This window comes from Vidua macroura, chromosome 24 (assembly GCF_024509145.1).
Source record: "Vidua macroura isolate BioBank_ID:100142 chromosome 24, ASM2450914v1, whole genome shotgun sequence".
NCBI lineage: Eukaryota > Metazoa > Chordata > Aves > Passeriformes > Viduidae > Vidua > Vidua macroura.
In genome coordinates, this window is record NC_071594.1 from 2680173 (window position 1) to 2700792 (window position 20620).

Consider the following 20620-nt stretch of genomic DNA (forward strand, 5'->3'; position numbering starts at 1 on the left):
CGGGCTGCACGGAGGGGAATACCGGGAGGAGACACCGGGAGGGGGTGTATGCCCCTGGCCCCCCGGGGCCACACCGGCACCCCAACGCCCAGTGCACGGTGCGACGCCGTCAGCCTCCTTGCCGGCCCCGTTAGCGGCCCCCGGCGGAATTCCCGCCGCGTTCCAGCGCTCCCGGTTACCGGGGGATCGGCGGAGCCGATGGACGGACGGACCCTGCCCGGGGGGCGCTGCGCATCCCGCGCTGGCCGGAGGGCCGGGGGGCGGACCGGGGCGGGGGGCTGTCCCGGGGGGCCCGGGGCCGGCCCAGGGGCGCTGCCGGGGGCGGGGCGGTGCTGCCCGCCCCGGGGGCGGTGGGGTGCCTGGTGGCGGCTCCGCCAGCGGAGCCGTCCCAGCGGGCGGCGGAGGCAGCACCGACCGCCCCCGGCCCGGCCATGTCGGAGCCCGGCGCCCCCGCGGCCGGTGATAAAGCGCCCCGGCTCCAGGTAGGGCTCCGGTGCGTCCCCCCTCCCGGTGACCGCGGCAGGCTCCCGGTGCAGCCCCTTGGTGTCCCGGCGCTGTTGCCCGGGGCAGCTCCCGGTGTCCCTCCGGTGTCCCGGAGGCGATCCCCGGAGGAGTCCACGGTGTCCCGGTGCCGACCTCCGGAGAAGCCCACAGTGTCCCGTTGTAGCTGCCCCGGTGTCGCGGTACAGCCCTCCGCTGTTCCGGTGCCGTGGCCCATGCCGTTCCCCCGGTCCCCCAGGGCAGCCCCCTGCCCGGGGCAATCCCGTTGCAGCCCCTCCGTTTCCCCGGGGCAGCTCCCCGGTTCCCCGGTGCGGCCCCTCCGGTTTTCCGGGGCAGTGCCCCCGGTTTCCCGGAGTAGACCCCTCTCCACCGAGGCAATCCCCAGCCCGGAGCAGGCTCCTTTGCAGCCCCCTGCCCGGGAGCAATCCCGCTGTGGCAACCCGGGGTAGCCCACGGTGCAGCGCCCCATCCCCCGGGTAGCCCCCGGTTCCCCGGAGCAGACCAAGTCCCGGTGCCGTCCCGGTGCTCCCTGGCTCCCGCCGCTCTCTCCTGCAGGACCGTGTCCTTCGTGGGCTGCGCTGGGGCCGCCTCCAGGAGCCCCTGGGCTTCATCAAGGTGCTGGAATGGGTGAGTGACCCCGGTGTGTCCCCCTGTCCCGGGCCCGATCCCAGACCCACACCACAGCCCCTTCCCCAGCGCTGCTGCTGCTGCTCCCCAAGGACCGGAGTCCCCCCAGCTTTGGGGGGTTCCGTTGCTTTCCCGAAGCCCCCCCAGAACGAAGGAATCCCAGAGCCCTCCCTGCCCCTCCGGAGCTTCCTGCACCCCATCAGCAGCGGGGGTGGGGGCCGCATTTTGGGGCTCCGGGGGAGGAGGGGAGCGGGGCCACGCGGACGCCCGGGCTCAGGCCACGAGCCCCTCTCTGGCCCTCCCCGGTGACCTTGAGCAGGTGGCTCTGCCCAGCCGTGCCAAAGGGGACAGCGACATCGGGGTGTCAGGTCCCCGCCATTCCCACGGGCTCAGGGGGCACCGCGTGCGTGGGTGGGTGGGGGGGTGGGTGGGGAGAGGGGCTGAGGGTCAGAGAGCCCCAGGAAGGGGGACACTGGGGACGGGGGGGAGCCAAGTGCCCGCGGCTCTGTCCTGTCCTGTCCATGCCACGAATGGCTCCCTGTGAGATTGGATTTCAGGGTGGCATTTCTGCAGCTCGGCCTCGCCAGGGCCGGGGGCTCCCGGGGGAAACTGAGGTACAGAGGGGACTCAGCCCTCTCTGGGCATCTCCCGCCAGTAGAAGCCAGATTGAGGGGCTTTCCCCCAGTCCTACAGCTCCTTGGTTTGCATAATCCCACCCAAGGAGGCTCTGGGCTCCCCCTGGCATTGAGGCCACCATATGGGATCAGATCCCACATGCAAAGACAGCCCAAAAACAAAAATGAGGAGAAAATCCCTGGAGGATCCACCGACACCCCTGCTTAAGCCCTTAGTGCCACACACGGGGCTGCCCATCCCTGTAGCGTCAGGCCTGGCTTAGATCCCCCATTTCACCCGGGAAGCTGGGAGCTCAGCCAGGAGGAGTTGTGGGAAAACACTTTGAGAATGGTGTTTTCCTGGCACCCTCATCCAAGGGATGAGGGCAGTGTGACTCCAAAGACAAGGGGGGGCAGTGCTGGCTCCTGGGGAGGGGACAACTCTGGGGGTCCCACCATGGGGATGCTCCCAGCTCTCTGGAAACGCACTCTGGCACTCAGTACCCTGCCCAAAATTAAGGGGGGATTGGGGTGCATTTGGCCTTGGTGTCCCCACCCCCCCCAAACATGACCCCCATCCTCAATTCCCAGTGTTGGAGGGAGGCACCCAAGGCCAACACCTGGGGGTGGCAGCCTGCCCAGTACTCAGTGCCAGGGGATGCAGCCTGCCCCCCAAGGATGAAAGGGCCCCAGGGCCTCAACCCCCTGACCCATTGCCCTCTCCTGTAGCTCTTTGCCATCTTCGCCTTCGGCTCCTGCGGCTCCTTCAGCGGCGAGACCGGAGCCACAGTGAAATGTGACAGCGGAGGGATGACAGCCATCAGCATCCAGTTCGGGTACCCCTTCAGGTGAGGGGGTGCTGGTCCCTGACACCCCCCAGGACTGCCCCAGACAAGCTGGGGGGTGCTGGGCTGGGGTTAGACTCCCTTCCTGCTGGCAGGGCCTCCATGGGACCACAGCCATGGTCTGTGTGGTGCTGTGTTCAGCTGGGGACCACCCACACCCTGACCCCATGGGACATCCCCTGGCATCCCTGTCAGTTCCTGACGCCACGCAGGGGGATTCTTGTTAGTCACGGAAGATTGGGGTGGGGAAGGAGGGAAGTTCTCAGAACTCAGGGAAGACCACGGGAATGCTGATTTATCTGGGAAGGCAATGATGGAGTTGGGCCAGATGAGAGTCACAGTTCCAACCCCTTCCCTCTGCCACCAGCCCCATGCCAGGGCACTAGACCCTGGAAAAGAATCCAGTGGGCAGTGGATCTGTGCCCTCCATCCCAGGAGACCACCCCAGCCTGGTTATTCTAGCCATCACCATCAAACCTTCCATTCCCAGGGGACCACCCCAGCAGTTACTGCATCCATCCTTCCCATCCCAGGGGACCACCCCAGCCTGGTTATTCAAGCCATCCGTGTCATCATCTCCATTCCCAGGGGACCGCCCCAGCGTGGTTACACCACCCACCCCTATACCCCGTCCGTTCCCAGCCCCCTGACACCCCCCTCCCTCTATCCCAGGTTATACCAGATTCCCTTTGGGATGCCGAATTGTGAGGATGAATCAGAAGCCCGCACCCTGTACCTCGTTGGCGATTTCTCCGCTCCCGCCGAGTTTTTCGTGACCCTGGGGGTCTTCTCCTTCCTCTACTCCATGGCTGCTCTGGTGCTCTACCTCCGCTTCCATTCCCTGTACACCGAAAACACGAAGCTCCCCTTCACAGTAAGGCAGGCTCATCCCCCGGGACACGTGAATCCAGCGCCGTGCCAGGATGGCAGCTGATCCCGGGCTCTCATCCTGGCAGGATTTCTGCGTCACCGTCTGCTTTGCCTTCTTCTGGCTGGTGGCAGCGGCGGCGTGGGGCAAGGGGCTGAGCGACGTGAAGGCAGCCACGCGCCCCTCCACCCTCATCTCTGCCATGGGCGTCTGCCAGGGCGATGGCGTGGTCTGCAACGCCGGCACCACGCCGGCCATGGGGCTGGCCAACATCTCGGTGGTGAGGGCCACACGGGCACACACACGGGCACACACACGGGCACACACATGGGCACCCAGCGGCACCCAAGGGGCACACACACACATGGGCACACACACACGGGCACACACACACGGGCACACACACACGGGCACCCAGGGACACCCAGGGACACACACACGGGCACACACATGGGCACACACACGGGCACCCAGGGGCACCCAGGGACACACACACGGGCACACACACATGGGCACACAGGGGCACACAGGGGCACACACACGGGCACACACACGGGCACACACACGGGCACTCAGGGGCACACAGGGGCACACACATGGGGACACACAGGGGCACACACACACAGGAGCACACACATGGGCACACACATGGGCACACACACATAGGCACACACATGGGCACACAGGGGCACACACATGGGCACACACACACGGGCACTCAGGGGCACACACAAAGACACACACAGGGACACACACACATAGGCACACACATGGGCACACATGGGCACACAGGGGCACACACATGGGCACACACAGCCAAATAGGTGTAGTTTTTTCATTGGAAGCACAGTTTAGGGGCTTCAAGCAGAGCTGAGCAGCACATGTGCAACCCACAGGCTGCAAACGTGGGCAGGACCTGCTGCAAACCTGGGCACACGAAGGCACAGCGGTGCACGTGCGTGTTCATGGGACAGCACACGTGGCCGTGGGAGCACCCCACAGGTGCACAGTGCTCACACACAGGTGTGCGCTCACACTCACTCACACACTCTGTGCACACGTGTGCCGGATTCCTGAGTGCAGCCAGGAGAGGGCAGTGGGAATGAGGGCACACAGATGGAAATATGGGCACACGCATGGAAATGCGGGTGAAAACATTCCAGAGCCACCTGCCTCGCTCCCACGGGATGTGGGATCCACCCTGCATCCCCCCAGCCGTCAGGGAGTGCCAGGATGGGGTGGGTGGTGGTGATGCAGTCCCTGGCGTTGGTGTTTGGGATGTATGGGGTGCGTGATGCACGTGGGGGCCTAGGGCATACGAGGTGCATGAGGTATATGGGGTGAAGTGGGGCGAAGTGGGGTGCATGGGGTGCATCTGGCATGGGGGTGGCATGGTGTACATGGGGTGCATGAGGTGTATGGGGTGCACAGGTTGCATGGCACGTGTGGGGCACACGGGGTGCATAAGGTGCCTGGGGTGCACGGGTGGGGAGTTTGGGGTGCGTGGGGCACAGGACGTGGGTTACACATGGGGCACGTGGGGTGCCTGGAGCGCAGTGGGGTGCGTGGGATGTACGGGAATTATGGCGTGTGTGGGGTGCACAGGGCACACACGATGTACAGGGTACATGGGGTGCTTGGAGCTCATGGGGCGCACAGGGTGTGTGGGGTGCTCTGCTCCCCCAAGGCTGCCCTGTGGGACCGTCTCCCTTCTTCTCTGTCCCCTCCCCTCTCCCCTTTCCTCTCCTGCAGCTCTTCGGGTTCCTCAACTTCCTGCTGTGGGCCGGGAACTGCTGGTTCGTGCTGCGGGAGACGCCGTGGCTGCGGCCGCCCGCGCCCCGCGACAGCGCGGCCGAGCAAGGCGCCATCGACAAGCAGTAGCCACGGGGGCGACCCAGCCCGGGGATCGATCCCGCCCGGCCCCCGGGACCTCGCGCCGGCCGCCAGCCCGGGGCCGGGGTGTCGCTGTCCCCGGGGTCGGAGCCGCCGGGGGTTCGGATGCTGAAGGGGGACACGGAACCTCGGGGATCCCGCTTGCTGTCGGGGGCTCTGTGTGTCACCCCGGGGGTCCATGCCTGTGTGGGGCGCATAAAGTCCTGGGTACCAGCTGTGCACTGGGGCTCCTGGTGTCTGCCTCGGTGCCCCACCCCCGGCTGGGGCACGACCCCCGGCCCGTACAGGGATAAACCGGTCCCCATCTCTGGTACAGGGTGAAGTGTGGACCTCAGATCAGTGTTGGGCTAATGGAGGGATCCAGACAGGTCACAGGGGATCCCAGACCAGTAAAAGGATAATCAGGAACCCCAGTCCGGTATTGGGATAATATTGGGAGCACCACTCCAGTATAGGGATCACCTGGAACCCCAGCCTGGTATGGGAATAATGGCAGGGAGTCCCAACTCCATGCAGGGATAATAGGGAGCCCCAGACCAGTGGAAGGATAATGGGGGCTCCTAGGCTGGTATAGGCATAACGGGGGTCCCCAGCCCCGCACAGGAATAACCTGGAACCTCAGCCTTGTATGGCAATACCCTGGGCTCACAGCCCAGTATAGAAGTAACTACACCAGACCCCAGCCCCTTATAGGAATAACTGGAGTTCTGGGTCCGGTATGGGGACAACAGGGAGCCCCAGCCGAGTATAGGGATACCGAGTGCCCCTAACCTGTTGTAGGGGTACCGGGTACCCCCATCCCCGTGTAGGGATAACAGGAGACCCCAGCCTGGTACCCGAGGTACCTGATGCCGAGGGATCACTCGGGACCCCCAGGCCAGCGCGAGATGACGGGTGTCCCCAGCTCAGGATGGGGACAGCGGGTGCCCGGTGCCGGTGCGGGCTCCCGGGCCGGCCGGGGGTCGCTCCGGGACTACCGTGCCCGTGGTGCCGCGGGGCGGGCGGGGCGCGCGGCGCATGCGCGGGGCGGGGGCGGCGCGGGGGGGGCGGCGGTGCCGCGGCGGCGGCGGCGGCGATGGCGGCGGAGCGGCGGCCGGTGCCCGGCCTGGACGAGTTCGCGGGGCAGAGCTGGAGCGCCTGGCTGGAGCGGGCCGGGCCGCCCGCCGACACCGGTGAGGGCGGCGGCGGCGGGGGGGGCTTCGCGACCGGGGCCGCGCCCGCCGACCCCCGGTCCGAGCGCCGCCGCGCGGCGGGCGGGCAGCGGCACCGGGAGAGGGGAGTCCGGCACCGGGAACCGGCAGCAGGGCATCCTGCACCGGGCACTGGGAACGGGGCATCCTGCACTGGGAAGCGCGAACGGAGCATCCTCCACCGGGCGCTGGGAGCCGAGAGCGGCAGGAACGGCTCGTTCTGCTCTGGGAACGGGGCACCGGGAACGGGGCTTCCTGCACCGGACGGTGGGAAACAGGGCACTGGGAACCCTGTTCTGGGCACCGAGACCTGGCATCCAGTACCGGGAGCTGGGCGCACAGCAGAGGGTGCCGGGTCTGGATGCCCAGGGCAGGATTCCCAGTGCCCAGTTTCTGGCGCAGGTTGTCCTGGCATGTCCTAGGATGTTCCCTGGCACTGGGAACTGGACACCTGGAATGAAGCATCCTGTACTAGCACCTGGCACTGGGAACAGGGCAGCCAGACCTGGCACCCTGCACCGGGAATCCGACACTGGGAATGGGGCACCGTGCACTGGGATCCTGGTACTGGGAATGGGGCACCCTGCACTGGGATTCTGGTACTGGGAATGGGCACCCTGCACTGGGATCCTGGTACTGGGAATGGGCACCCAGCACTGGTGACCACGCACTGAGAATGTGGCATCCTGCACCAGAACAGGCAGAAACAGGAATGGGGCACCCAGCCCTGGGCACCAGACAATGCGAATAGGATATCCTGCAGTGGGTACCTGGCACCAGGAACTGGGCACTGGGAACCCTACACTGGGCATCCAGACCTGGCACCCAGCACTGAGAACTGGGCACCCAGCACTGAGCACTGGGAACTGGGAATGGACACCTCCTGCTCTGGGAATGTGGCATCCAGCACCGGGCATCTGGCACCAGGAGTCAGGACTGGGAACCTGGCACTGCACAGCCAGATGTGGCACCTGGTACCAGGAACTGGGCACTCAGCACTGGGCACTGGGCATCCTGTACTGGAGACCCAGCACTGAGAAATGGAATGGGGCATCCTGTATAAGTTATCCAAACACTCGGAGCCTTGCACTGTACATGGGCACCAGGAACTGGGCACCTGGAACTGGGCACCCTGTGCTTGCACTGGGAACTGGGCACTGGGCAGCCACACTGGGCACTGGGATTCAGGAACTGGGCAGCAGGATCTCTGCACTAGGAACTGGGCACCCAGCACCAGGCACCGATCTGGCACCAGGCAGCCCAGTCTGCCCACTGGGAACCCTGTGCCCGTTATGGGCAGCCAGTTATTGGGTGCCCCATCCTGGATTCCAGATGTCCCAGCTGCAGTTGGACACTGGTGGGAGCAGAGCAGTAACTGGAGAGCCTGGACTGGGAATTAGTTGCCACCATTACCCCAGACCGGGCAGGAGGTACTGGGAGCCCCAGGTGGGGGACTGGGCATCACGTGCTGGGCACTGGGATATCCTGCACTGGGAACTGGGCAGGGCATACTGGGAGCCTGGGGCTCCTTACTGGGAGCTTGGGAGTGTCCCAGTGGGCTCTCAGCACTGGGACTGGCTGCCCCAGACTGGGCACCAGTGATGGTACATCTGAATGGGTCTGGGTGCCCAGTATGGCACAGCTAGATGGCACTGGCCACCCAGTATGGCATGGCCAGGCAGGCAGGGCTGGTTACCCAGTATGGCACAGCTGGATGGAACTGGGTGCCCAGAGTGGCTTGGCCTGATAGGAGTGGGGATGGACTGGGCACCAGTTTGGCACAGTCGGCCAGGTCACCATCGCCACTGGCTCAGTGGCCACCAGTGCCCCCAGAACAGAGCCCAGGCACAGCCAGTGGAGCCACGGCTGTGTGGGATCCAGGGTGACCCCAAGGTGTCACATCCTGGGGCCAGGATGTTCCCGGGGGTGTCATGTGCCACACTGGTGTGTCCTCAGGGATGTTACACCCCATCCAGGATGGGGCTGTCCCCCAGGGTGTCCTCAGGGATGTTCCATCCCAGGGCAAATACGTCCCAGGGGTGTCACATCCCAGGAGTGTCACATCCCATACTGGGATGTCCCCAGGAACATCCTGCTGGCACTGGGCTGTCAGGATGGGGACCCTGGAGGTGGTGACACACTGCAGGGCGATGCCACTCACAGGATGATCTGTCTCTCTGGTCTAATTTTGTCTGGTTTAATTGTTCCAGGAGCAGGAATGCCAGGACCACCCCTGTGTGGGGGCACCGGGACTGTCCGTGTGCCAGCCACTGACAGGATTTTGTCTCTGGCAGGATCAGGGTCAGAGCTGGAGGAGAATGGGAAGAGTGGCAGCAAGAAACTGGACACCATGACCCTGATTAAGGAAGGTGAGCTCCTCTCTGGGGTGAAACCCAGCATTTCGGGGCTGTGTGAGCCATCGAGCTGGGATCCTTGTCTGCAGTGCTTCCAGCAGCACCAGCTGTGTGCCAGCTTACTGAGCTCTCCCCACAGACATGGACATCTTCGGGCACTGCCCTGCGCACGACGAGTTCTACCTGGTGGTCTGCAACCACTGCAGCCAGGTGGTGAAACCCCAGGCCTTCCAGAAGCACTGTGGTGAGCCAAGGCATTTGGGGAATGGCAATTCCACCCCACGGTGCTGGGAACAGCACTGGGAATGCCACCAGGGCTGGTTGTGGGGGTACAGCCTACAGGCAGGGAGGGGGCTCGCAGCAGTGTGAGCTCTGGGTGTGGGCTAACCGTGGGGTTATCCCATTTCATTTCATTTCATTTCATTTCATTTCATTTCATTTCATCCCATCCCATCCCATCCCATCCCATCCCATCCCATCCCATCCCACCCCTCCTGGCAGAACGCCGGCACGGCCCGCTCAGCAAGCTCTATGCCCGTGCCACCGCGTGCCACGTCGCCGTGAACGGGCAGCCGGTGCCTGGCAGGACCCCCGGAGCTGCCAAAGCCCTGCAGGAGAAGCACCCTGGTGCCCGTGGGAGAGCCCAGCCCCTCCCCGAGCACACGGACAAGGATAACAACCTCTGGTGAGCGCTGGGACCGGCGGCCCTGATGCCCTTGTGGGGGTCACTTTGATGCCACCCCTCCTCCCCAAAATTCTCTCCACAGCTTGTTTGTGCCCGTGGTGAACCTGGAGAAGATTCCCAGCATTCCCAAACCGGACGGGCACGGGATCAAGGTGCCCCCCAAAGCCGTCCCCACCAACTCCAAGGAATCCCTGGGGAAACCCGCGGCTGCCGCGGTGCCCAAAGAGCCCCCGGTGCCCGCCGGGGTCGGGGGGGATTCGGCCATGCCGGAGAGCATCCCTGCTCCGGGGGACAAGGATGTGGGGGCCCCCAAACCGCCCCCCAGGCCCCACAGGAAGCTGGCGCGTGAGTCCCCCCTTTCCTTGCCGGCCATGGGGGGGGGCGGATGATCCCAGCGGGACTTCCTGGTGCCGGAATTCCGGTGGCCAGGTCTAGCAGTGGGGTAGGTACCAGGGGAGTGGCTCCCCCCTCTCCTCTGGAGGGTTGTTGGGGGGGGGGGGTCCCTGCCCTCCCCTCCCACTTCTGGTCATCCTGTAGGTTTAGGGCCCCCACTTGACTGCTCCCAAGGAATGGCCACAGCAAGAGCGGGAGCTGAGGATGGATCCCCAAATTCGCACGTGCTCCTCCAAAAGTGGGGGTCAAACGTGTCCCCCATAAAAATATGGAGGTAGAACAAGTGCCCCCCCCCCCCCAATATGGGGGTTGAACTTGTGTCCCCCAGAGAAAATGTGAGAATTGGATATGTGACCCCCAAAAATATGGGGGTCAAATGTGCATTCCCCCCCCCCAAAATATGGGGGTTGAATACGTGTCCCCTAGAATAGGAATATATGTCCCCCCAAAAATATGGGGTTTGGATGTGTATCCCTCCAAAATATGGGGGTCACATGTGTCACCCCAAAATATGGGTGTTAAATGCATGGTCCCCCAACATATAGGGGTTAAACACATGTTTCCTCCAAAATATGTGGGTGAAACGTGTGTCCCCCCAAAATACGGGGTTCAAATGTGTATCCTCTGAAAATGTGGGGGTTGAACACGTGTCCCCCCCAAAAATATGGGGGTTGGGCATGTGTCACCCCAAAATACAGGGGTTGGACATGTGTCACCCTGAAAGGAGGCTGGACACATAGAGACCCCCCCAAAATATGGGGGCCAAATGTGTTGTCCCTTGCAAAATATGGAGGTATAACATATGCCCCTCCCAAATATGGGGGTCAAATGTGTATCACCCCAAAATATGTGCGTCAAATGTGTGTGCCACCCCAAAATATGTTTGGATGTGTGCCCCCCCCCCCCAAAAAAAGATGGGATTTGGACATATGTCACGCCAAAAGATGGGTGTTGGACATATATTCCCCAAAATATGGGAGTCAAACATGTGCCCTCCTGCCCCCAAAATACCAGAGCCAATTGCTGCTGTGCCCACAGACACTCCCAGGTGACAGCAAGGCCATTAGCAGGACCCAGGTGAAAATGGGGGGGTCACTCCAGGGAAGCAGCAAAAAAGGTGGAGGGCTCACCCTGAAGAGGAGCAAAAAGGGGAGGGAGCAGCACATGGTGACCCCCCCCACCCCATCAAAACTTCTCAGGGGCTGAGGGGGCTGTGTCCCCCCCTCAGAGCTGCTCCGAGGAGTGGGTGCTCATGCCCAGCCCTGGTGGGGGGTGTTGGGGTGCCCCCCCAGCACTCCCCAGCACCCTCTGCCTCCATGTCCCCCCAGGTAAGGAGTGTGACCTGAACCGGCAGTGTGGGGTGCGGAACCCCGACACCAACAAGCTCTGCACCCGCCTGCTGACCTGCAAGGTAGTGGGGAACGGGGAGGGGACACCCCAATATCCCAGCCTGGGTGTTTTGGAGGATCCTGAGCCCCTCCCTGCTGTCGCCCAGATCCACTCGGTTCACCAGCGCCGGGAGGTGCAGGGTCGGGCCAAGGATTTCGATGTGCTGGTGGCTGAGCTCAAGGCCAGCACCCGCCGAGGGGACCCCCCGAAAGACAGGAGCCCCCCTGAGAAGGACCCACTGCACCCTGCCCTGCAGGACACCCCCTCACTGCTGCAGCCCCCCAGCACCCCTCCCTGCCAAGCCAGGCTGCCCCACTGCTTGCACCCCCCCAGGTGAGTACCCCATGGATTTGGGGGGGGTCTCCTCTCACCTTTCCCCACCTGAATTGGGGGGGATGCATTGAAAGGGCAGGAATGGGAGTGGGGATTTGGGGGGGTCCATCTCACCCCCTCCCCACCTGAACTGGGGGGATGTGGTTTGAAGCAGTGATTTGTGGGGTCCCACGTCACCGGCTGAATCTGGGGGGATGTGGATGGGAGCAGGGATTTGGGGAGTCCTGTCTCACCCCCTCCCCACCTGAATTAGGGGAGGATGTGGCTGGGAGCTGGGTTTTGGGGGTCCCATCTCACCTTTCCCCACCTGCACGGGGGGGTGTGGCAGGGCAGCAGGAATGTGAGCACAGAATTGTGGGGTGCTGTCTCAGCCCCTCTGCACCTGAACTGGGAGGGGAAGTGGATGGAAGCAGGGATTTTGTGGGGGTCTGATCTCTCCCCACCTGAACTGGGGAGCACATTGTAGGGATTAGAAGTGGGGATTTGTGCGGAGGGTATTGTCTCACAGTGACCCCCCCCCCAGTATGGAGCACCCCAAAACTCCCTCTCCAATGCAGGGCCCGACTTTCCTCTGCCAGTGACCCTGAGGATGCTCTGGCCACCTCTGGGGAGGGGAGCATGGGAGGCTTCCCCCTCCCCCTGCCCAAGGCCGGCAGCCGCGTGTCCAGCGAGGAGAGCGAGGAGGAGGGGGGCGAGGAGCCCCCCCGCACCCCAGTGCGCCCACCACGGCCTCAGGCGGTGAGTGAGGGGACCCCAGAGCGGGGCAGGGACCCCAGCCCCACCAGCGACCCACCCATGTCAGACCCCAGAGCGGGGCAGGGACCCCAGCCCCACCAGCGACCCACCCATGTCAGACCCCAGAGCGGGGCAGGGACCCCCAGCCCCACCAGCGACCCACCCATGTCAGACCCCAGAGCGGGGCAGGGACCCCAGCCCCACCAGCGACCCATCCAGGGGTCCTTTCCCCGGCTCCGTGCCGGGTGGGTGGTGGAGGCGGGGATGTGGGGGGGCTGCAGTGACCCTGGCACGGTGCCCCCCCCAGTTCTGCACCTTCGGGAGCCGCCTGGTGACCCCGGGCTGTTACGTGTTCGACCGACGGCTGGACCGGTTCTGCGCCGCGCTGGGCTCCATGCTGGAGCAGCACCTCAGCGCGCACAGGTGGAGGTGAGGGGGGCCCAGGGGACAGAGCCTCGGGTTTGGGGTCCCAGCGTGGTGTTGGCATTGGGGGGAGGAAGGGATTGGGGATTTGGGGGGGTCTTGTTGCACCCGCCCCCCGTTCAAAGTGAGGGGTGCAGGGATGCGAGTGGGAAACTGGAGTGGGTCTCATTTCACCCCATTCTGATCCAAACTGATGAGGATGAGGTGGGGATGGAGGGATGGGAGTGGGGATTTGGGATCCCCTCCCTACCTGAATCAGGAAGGATTGTGGGGGACAAAGATGGGAGTGGGGATTTGAGTGGTCCCATTTTCATCACCTTCTCACCCAAACTGGGAAAGATCAGGTGGGGATGCAGGACTGAGAGCAGAGATTGGAGAGGGGGGGGGTTCTGTTCACCCTCTCCTCACCTGAATTGGGGTGTAATGGAGATTTGGGGGGATGTCCTGTTTCACCCCTTCCCATCCAAACTAAGGGGGACAAGGTGGGGATGCAGGGGTGGAAGTGAGGATTTGTGAGGGCTCCCATCTCAGCTTTCCACACCTGAACTGGGGAGGACAAGGTGGGGCTGGAGGGATGGAAATGGAGATTTGGAGAGGTCCCATCTCACCTTTCCACACCTGAATTGGGGAGGATAAGGGAGGGATGGAGGGATGGAAATGGGGATTTGGAGAGGTCCCATCTCACCTTTCCACACCTGAATTGGGGAGGATAAGGGAGGGATGGACATGGGGATTTGGAGAGGTCCCATCTCACCTTTCCACACCTTGAATTGGGGAGGACAAGGTGGGGCTGGAGGGATGAGAATGGGGATTTGGAGAGGATGAAGTGGAGGGATGTGGTTGGGAACAGGAGTTTTGAGGATTTCCCATCTCACCCGCCCCCTCCTTTCCCACAGGAAGATCCCTCCAGCCGTCGTCCCCCCTCTTCACCTCCCCGCAGCCCCCCCCAGCCCCGCTGCCCCCCTTTACGGCCCTGCAACCCCTTCCCCGCCCCTCCGGAGCCTCTCGGCGGCCGGGGGGTGCCGGGTCCCCACCAGCCTCACCTACACCGTGGGGTCCCCCCCGGCGGCGGCCGCCTGCAGCCAGCCCGAGTGCGGGGGAGGGGGCACGCAGTCCATCACCTCTCCCCTCCCCGCCAACACCCCCTCACCCTCCTTCAGCAAACTGCCCCCCAGCAAGGCCAGCAAATCGCCCCGGGCACGGGAGGCGCCCGGCGGGATGGACGCGGAGCCCCGGCCCTGGCAGCCCCCCCTCACGGCCGGCAGCCCCCCCTACAAACGGACCTGTTTGGGGGACAGCGCCAAGGGCAAAAATCAGGGCTTGGCTCCCCCCGGCAAGACGAAACTCACCCCCCCGGCTTCGCCCTCCATCGCCATCCTCAACGGGACCCCGCGGGTGCGCCGGCTGCCCCCCGGCCAGCCCTGCCGTGCCCCCCCCGCTGCCCTGGACCCCCAAACGCCGCCGCTGCACGGGCTGGGGGCCCCCCCCCGGGGGCTGTCCGAGGATGAGGTGAAGAAGCGCAAGAACGCGGCCACCTATTGCCGAGCCCTGAAGGCCAAAGCCGCGCCCCCCCCTGCCCGGCCCCCCGGCCCCCCCCGGCTCCGGGAGCTCCGGCTCGGGGGGCTCCATCCGCAGGAAGAAGCCGGGGACGCCCCTGGGATTCGAGGAGAAGAGGAGCGCCCTGAAGGTAGGGCTGGGGGGTGGGGTGGGTGGTGAAGCAGGGGGACCCCCCCCTCGAGTGTGAACACTGGGACTGGGAACACTGGGATTGGGGTGACTGTGCCCTGAGAGATGCCCCGTGCTGGGGGGGACACCGTGGTCCGGAGGGGGAAAAGCACCGGGACATCCTGGTCTGGTGGGGGACACCCTGTCCTGTGGGGGGACACCCTGAGGGGGTGTCCGCCTCCCCAACCCGGGGGACACCATGGGGATCCCCTAAGCCTGTGGAGAGTCCCTGCGGGTCCCCTGTCCCCAGGCTTGCCCCCCAGGGCTGACTCGTCCCCTCTCCCCCCTGCAGTCCAAAGCCCATTAACGGAGGGGTCACCGGGGACCCCCCCTGTGTCCTCCCCACCGGGAAACGCCAGAAAACCGATGAAGGGGGAAAAAAACATCCCAAGGAAACACGAAGGAAAAATCCCAAACTTCCAGAAAATACCTCAAAACTCTCAGTTCTGTTCTCTTGCTGCTAAACCAGCCCCGGGAGGGGGGGCGGCACTGGGGACCCCCCCGGACCTCCCGGGGCCCCGTCGGCCGCGGATATTTATAAGAAACGGTTGTTGCTGTTTTTGTTCTTTTTGTAAAAAAAAAAAAAAAACAAAGAGAAAAAAAAAAAGAAGAGTTGTGTAGTGGTGGATGGGGAAAAGGGGGTGCTGGGGGTCTGCGGGTTTGGGGGATAGGGGGGCTCAGTGGGGCAGGGGGATGCTGGGGACCGTGGGGAGTTATTGGGGGACTGGGGCAGTGTCACTGGGGAGCTGGAAGGGGTCACTGGAGTTGTTAAAAGTGTTGAGGGGCAGTGGGGTACTGGGGGGCTCGTTGTGGGGGGGCTGTGGAGGGTTACTGAGGAGCAAAGGGGGTCTTTGGGGTGCTGTGGGGCTGGGCAGGGCTTCATAAGGGTCTCTGGGAGGCTGAGGGCACCATTGGGGCGCTGGGGGCTTACTGGGGACTAGAGGGGGTCTTCGGGGTGCTGCAGGGTGGGCAGGACCCCATAAGGGTCTTTGGGAGACTGGGAGATGGTCAGTGGGGTCATTGAGATTCTGGGGTGCTGGGTGGTGGTAAATGGGGTCATTGGGGTGCTGGGAGGCTCAGTGAAGTCACTGGATGGTGGCATGCTGGGGACCACAGGAGGTTTTTGGGGTGCTCGGGGGACAGGTGGGGTTCATTGGGGTGCTGGGAGGGTACAGGGGACCACAGAGGGTCTCTGGGGACTTGGGGGGGCAGTGGGGTCATTAAGGGGCTGGGAAGATCAGTGAATTGCTTGGGGGTGGCCTCAGGACAGCGAGGAGGTCCTGGGGACCATGGAGGGTTATTAGGGTGCTGGGGGGTTAAAGGGCAGGTACTGGGGACCGACCATAGGGGGTCTTTGGGGTGCTGGGGGGACAGGCGGGGGACCATAAGGGTCATTGAGGTGCTAGAGGTGTCACTTGGGCCATTGGGGTGCTGGGGTGAGCCCGGGGCTGGCCATAGGGGGGTGCCCAGAAGCCCCTCCCAGCACAGCGTGTCGTGGTCGGGGTCAGAGGGACCCTGGGATGGGCACACTGGGGTGACCGGGGTGCCCCCCCTACCTCACCCCCCTGCACCCCAGATGGGGGCAGGCAGGGCAGCAGGGCCCCCCACCCAGCCTCACCACGGGGGGGTACCCCAGCAGTGTCACCCTGTCCCCAACCCGCCCCCACCGCAGCAAGGGGACACCCCTGGGAGTCCCCCAAAAGCAGGTGAAGGTCGCACAGGCACGAGGGAAACACGTTTATTTTGGCCAAGGCATCGGTGGGCATTGCCCAGTGCGGGGGGGGAACGTCCGCGGTGGGGGCACGGGAGACACAGGCTGGGCTGGCATGGGGACACCCATGGGAGGGGGCACCCCTTTTTGGGGTGCAGGAGCTCCCGGGTCCCACCCCCTGTGGGGGAGGGGGCTCTGTTTGCAGCTGTGGGTTGCAGGGGGGGTCAGGAGGTGTTGGGGGTTCCCCAGGGGGTTGACACACCCCCGGTGTCCCCATGGGGGTGGCACATGCTCCCCAGGGGGACTCATGCTTGGCCATGCACATGCCAAGGGGGGCAGGGGGAATGGGGGGGCCAGGGCTGCAGGGAGGGGGTTCCGCCCAGTGCTGCCGCTCCTGGGGGCTCAAGGCTGCCACTGCCACTGTCCCTCAGTCCTCCGGTGCCTGGTGGGGCTGATGCCCTGCAGTTGGTGGCCACGCTGTCCTCACAGAGACTTGTCCCTGTGGTCCTGCGGTGAGCTCAGCCGGGGCCAGCAGCATGTTCAGTCCTGAGGGGCAATGGTGGGACCCCCAAAAACGAGGGGCACGGTGGTGGGAGTCTGGTCATCCCTCCTGCCCAGGGACAGGTCACAGCAGGAGATTGTCCCCTTGGCGTGTCCCCTCACACCCTTGTCCACTGCAGTCCCCCGGTGACCTTGGCGGGGGCCAGGGATGATGCTCAGTCCTGAGGGGTGATGGTGGGATCCCCAAAACCTGGGGACACGGTGATGGGGGTCCAGCCACCCCTCCAGCCTGGGACAGCTTGCAGTGGCAGTGGGGACACAGGATGTCCCTGAGGACTCCCCATGGTTGTCCCCTCACACCCTTGTCCCTCGCAGTCCCTCAGTGATCTCGGCAGGGGCTGGGGATGATGCTCAGTCCTGGGGGGTGATGGTGGGACCCCCAAAAGCTGGGGCATGCTGGTGGGGGTCTGGCCACCCTTCCTGCCTGGTGACAGTAGGGGACTGCCCCATGGTGTCACATCCTTGTCCCTTGCGGTTGCGCAGTGACCTCGGTGGGGCCAGCAGTGATGCTCTGTCCTGGGGGCAGTGGTGTTGCCCCCCAAGTGGGGGACATGGCAGATGGGGTGCAGCCACCCCTTCTGCCCGTGGCATGTCCATGGGGAACAGGTCACAGCAGCAGTAGGAACACAGGGTGTCCCGGTGGACTGTCCCCATGGTGTGTCTCCTCACACCCGTGTGTCCCTCACGGTCCCTTTGTGATCTCAGTGGGGGTGTGGGATGATGCTCAGTCCTGGGGGTTGATCATGGGACCCTCAGAAGCTGGGGCCACGGTGGTGGGAGTCCGGCCAACTCTCCTGCCCAGGGACAGGTCATGGTGGGAGACTGTCCCCAAGTGTGTGTCACAGCTTTGTCCCTCACTGTCCCATGGTGTCGGTGACCTTGGCGGGAGCCAGCAGCGATGCTCAGTCCTGGGGTGTGATGGTGTGACCCCCCAAGCTGGGGACACGGCAGTGGGGGTCTGGCCATCCCTCCTGCCCAGGGACAGCTTGCAGTGGCTGACACCGGGTGTCCCTGGGGACTGTCCCCACAGTGTCCCCTCACACCACGATGGGCGTGTCGGAGAAGACGGAACTCACCGAGTCTGGATCCGACACCTTCCTCTGCGCCTTGGGGCCCTGCCGGGCGGGCAGCGGGGGGGTCCCCCCGCCCTTGAACCTGCCGTTCTGCCCTGTGCCAGCACTGGAGGCCACGTGGGATGCGCAGGGCTCCCCGGCGCCCCCGGCGTGGTTCGGGGTGGTGCTCAGCACCGAGGAGTTGATGCTGTCGTCGCGTGGCGCCGGCGGCTTCTCGGTGCCACGGCAGCAGCAGCAGCGGCACGGGGTGAGGTACAGGTAGATGAGCACCAGCACCACGCTCAGGATGCAGCCCACCAGAGTGGTGTAGGCCGTGTTCAGCGTGTCGTGGGGGCCGTGCAGGGTGAAGTTGTGCACCAGCAGCTCCACGTAGAGGGTCTCGTTGAGGAGGGGTCCGGCCACCCAGCAGGAGTAAGTGCCCGCATCCTCAGGGCGCAGCGCCCGCAGCTGAAGGCTGCCGTTGGCCAGCAGGACCACGCTGCCGTTGCCCCCGTCCCCCAGCACCCGCTCCCCGCCCGGTGTCACCCAGTGCCGGCTGCGCACGCCCTGCCACCGGCTGTCACAGCCCAGCGTCACGCTGTCCCCGAGGTGCGCCTCCAGCACGGCCTCCCGTGCCTTGCTGCAGTTGAGAGGCGGCTTGCCCGCCAGCTCCAGGATCTTGACGTGAGTGGTCACTCCGGGCAGGAAGCAGTGCAGCTCGTCCTGGAAATCCTCCACGGCGCTGAGGTGGCGGCGGCGGCCGCGGTCCAGCAGCTGGAAGAGCACGCAGTCGCAGGCCAGGGGGTTGTTGTGCAGGTAGAGGCGGTCGCGCAGCCAGGCGGGCAGCGCCTGCAGCTCGCCCGCGGGCACGGCCCGCAGCCGGTTGGCCGACAGGTCCAGCAGCGCCAGCTGCGGCAGCCGGGTGCCCTCCCGGAGCAGCTCCAGCGGGAAGCGGGCGATGCGGTTCCGTCCCAGGTAGAGCTTGCGCAGCCGGCCCAGGTTCTCGAAGGCCGTGCGATCCACCGTGGCGATCTCGTTGTTGTACAGCAGCAGCACCTCCAGCTCGCCCAGGTCGCTGAACAGGTTCTCGTCCAGCGTCCGCAGGCGGTTGGAGGACAGGTCGAGGTGGCGCAGGCGCGGCACGCGGGCGAAGGCCTCGGTGGACACGAAGGCCAGCCCGTTGTGGCTCAGCAGCAGCGCGTGCAGGTGCGGCAGCCGCGCCGGCGTCCAGTCCGCGCGCAGCCGTGTCACGTTGTTGTGGCTCAAGTCCAGCACGGCGGTGAAGCGCGGCAGCGGCGCCGGCACCACGCTCAGGTTGGCCTGCGAGCAGCTCAGCAGGTTGGAGGCGCAGACGCAGTGCGGGGGGCAGCTCCCTCCCGCAGACCCCCACGGGGACAGCAGGGACAGCGCCAGCAGCAGCGACAGCGGCACCGCGGGGACACGCATGGCCACGCAGGGGTGACAGGATGGTGGCATGACGGGGACAACGCAGCGTGGAGATCGGGGGGGGGCTTCAGTCACATGGTGTCACGATGTGGAGTGGCTTGGTCACCCAGCGTCACAGCACAGGGTGGCTTTCAGTCACGCGGTGTCACGCAAGCGCCAGGTTGAGGGTTCACCAGCTGTCATGGTGCAGAGGCTTGGTCACTTGGTATCACAGTCCAAGGTGGCTTTGGTCACCCAGTGGCAGGTGCCAGGCTGGTTGATCACTTGTCACAGTCCAGGCTGGCTTTGGTCCGCCAGTGTCACAGCACGTGCCAGGCTCAAGGCTCGCCCAGGAGTCACGGCACAGGGTGGTTTGGTCACCCAGTGTCACAGCACCTGCCAGGCGCAGGGTCCCCCTGGTGTCACAGCACCTGCCGATCTGGCTGCTCACGGGGTGCCATGGTGCGGGGTGCTCGGTGGCACCGCGCTGTCACCAAGTGCCGTGGCGTGTGCACCGAGTGCCACTGCCTGGGGTAGCTGTGGTCCCCCGGTGTCACGACATGGAATGGCTTTGTGCCCCGGTGCTCCCTCAGTGTCACGGCTTGGGGGGTTCGGTCCTGGTGCCACAGGGTGTCCCTGGGTCACTGCCCACCAGGTCCCGGTGCGGGGTGGCTCTGTCTCCACTGTCACGACATGTCCCCACTGTCACGGCCCAGCCGGGGCACGTCTGGCCCGGGGCTCCTGCCTGCCCCCCCGGCCAGGATATCCCCCCGGTCCCGGCCGAGCGGCGGAGGATGCTCGCTCCCTCCCTCCCCCCTTCCTCCCGGGGCGTTACCGGGGCTGGGCTCGGGCCTGCACCGGGGATGGGGTCGGAGCGTTACCGGGCCCGGTGCGGCGGCGACCGGGCAGGGCCGGGCCCAGACGAACCGAACCGAGGAGAGTCAAGCGGAGCCGAACCGAGCCGAGAGATGCCGAACAGAGACGAGCTGAGCCGAGCGAGGCCGAAGGAAGCCGAGCGGGCCGCGCCGAACCAAGCCAGGCCGAACCGGGTCGGGCCGAACCTCCCCGAGCTCAGCCGAGCAGAGCCGAGCCCGGCACGAAGGCAGCCGAACCTTCCCGATCCTTCCCGAGCTGAGACGAGCGGAGCCGAGCCCGGCACGAACGCACCCGAACGGTTCCGACCCGGCCCGAACGCGGCCGAACCGCCCCGATCCGCCCCGGGACGGGGTCTGGGGCAGGCCCGGTGCGCACGGCCCGTCCCCATTGGCTGCGGCCGCTCCGCGCTCCGCCAATGGC

At 65.1% G+C, this 20620-nt stretch overlaps 3 protein-coding genes across 3 annotated transcripts; 2 read left to right on the forward strand and 1 right to left on the reverse strand.

Annotated features, from left to right (window-relative positions):
* The first annotated feature begins 354 nt into the window (after positions 1-354).
* SYPL2 (synaptophysin like 2) lies at positions 355-5559 on the forward strand. The gene is made up of 6 exons (XM_053998264.1): positions 355-482; positions 1057-1128; positions 2472-2590; positions 3260-3461; positions 3544-3735; positions 5208-5559. The coding sequence occupies exons 1-6, from the start codon at positions 432-434 to the stop codon at positions 5334-5336; spliced, it is 765 nt and encodes a 254-aa protein (XP_053854239.1). The 5' UTR covers positions 355-431; the 3' UTR covers positions 5337-5559.
* An 863-nt stretch (positions 5560-6422) lies between these two features.
* ATXN7L2 (ataxin 7 like 2) lies at positions 6423-14977 on the forward strand. Its single transcript, XM_053998133.1, is given in 12 exon segments — positions 6423-6520; positions 8833-8907; positions 9032-9136; positions 9394-9577; positions 9660-9922; positions 11299-11381; positions 11466-11692; positions 12250-12430; positions 12735-12856; positions 13747-14416; positions 14418-14537; positions 14868-14977. Coding segments are annotated over 12 exon segments (2142 nt in total). The 5' UTR covers position 6423; the 3' UTR covers positions 14883-14977.
* Positions 14978-16297: 1320 nt separating this feature from the next.
* Positions 16298-20101, reverse strand: AMIGO1 (adhesion molecule with Ig like domain 1). The gene has a single exon (XM_053998419.1). The coding sequence runs from the start codon at positions 19373-19375 to the stop codon at positions 17885-17887; it is 1491 nt and encodes a 496-aa protein (XP_053854394.1). The 5' UTR covers positions 19376-20101; the 3' UTR covers positions 16298-17884.
* Between the last annotated feature and the right edge of the window lie 519 nt (positions 20102-20620).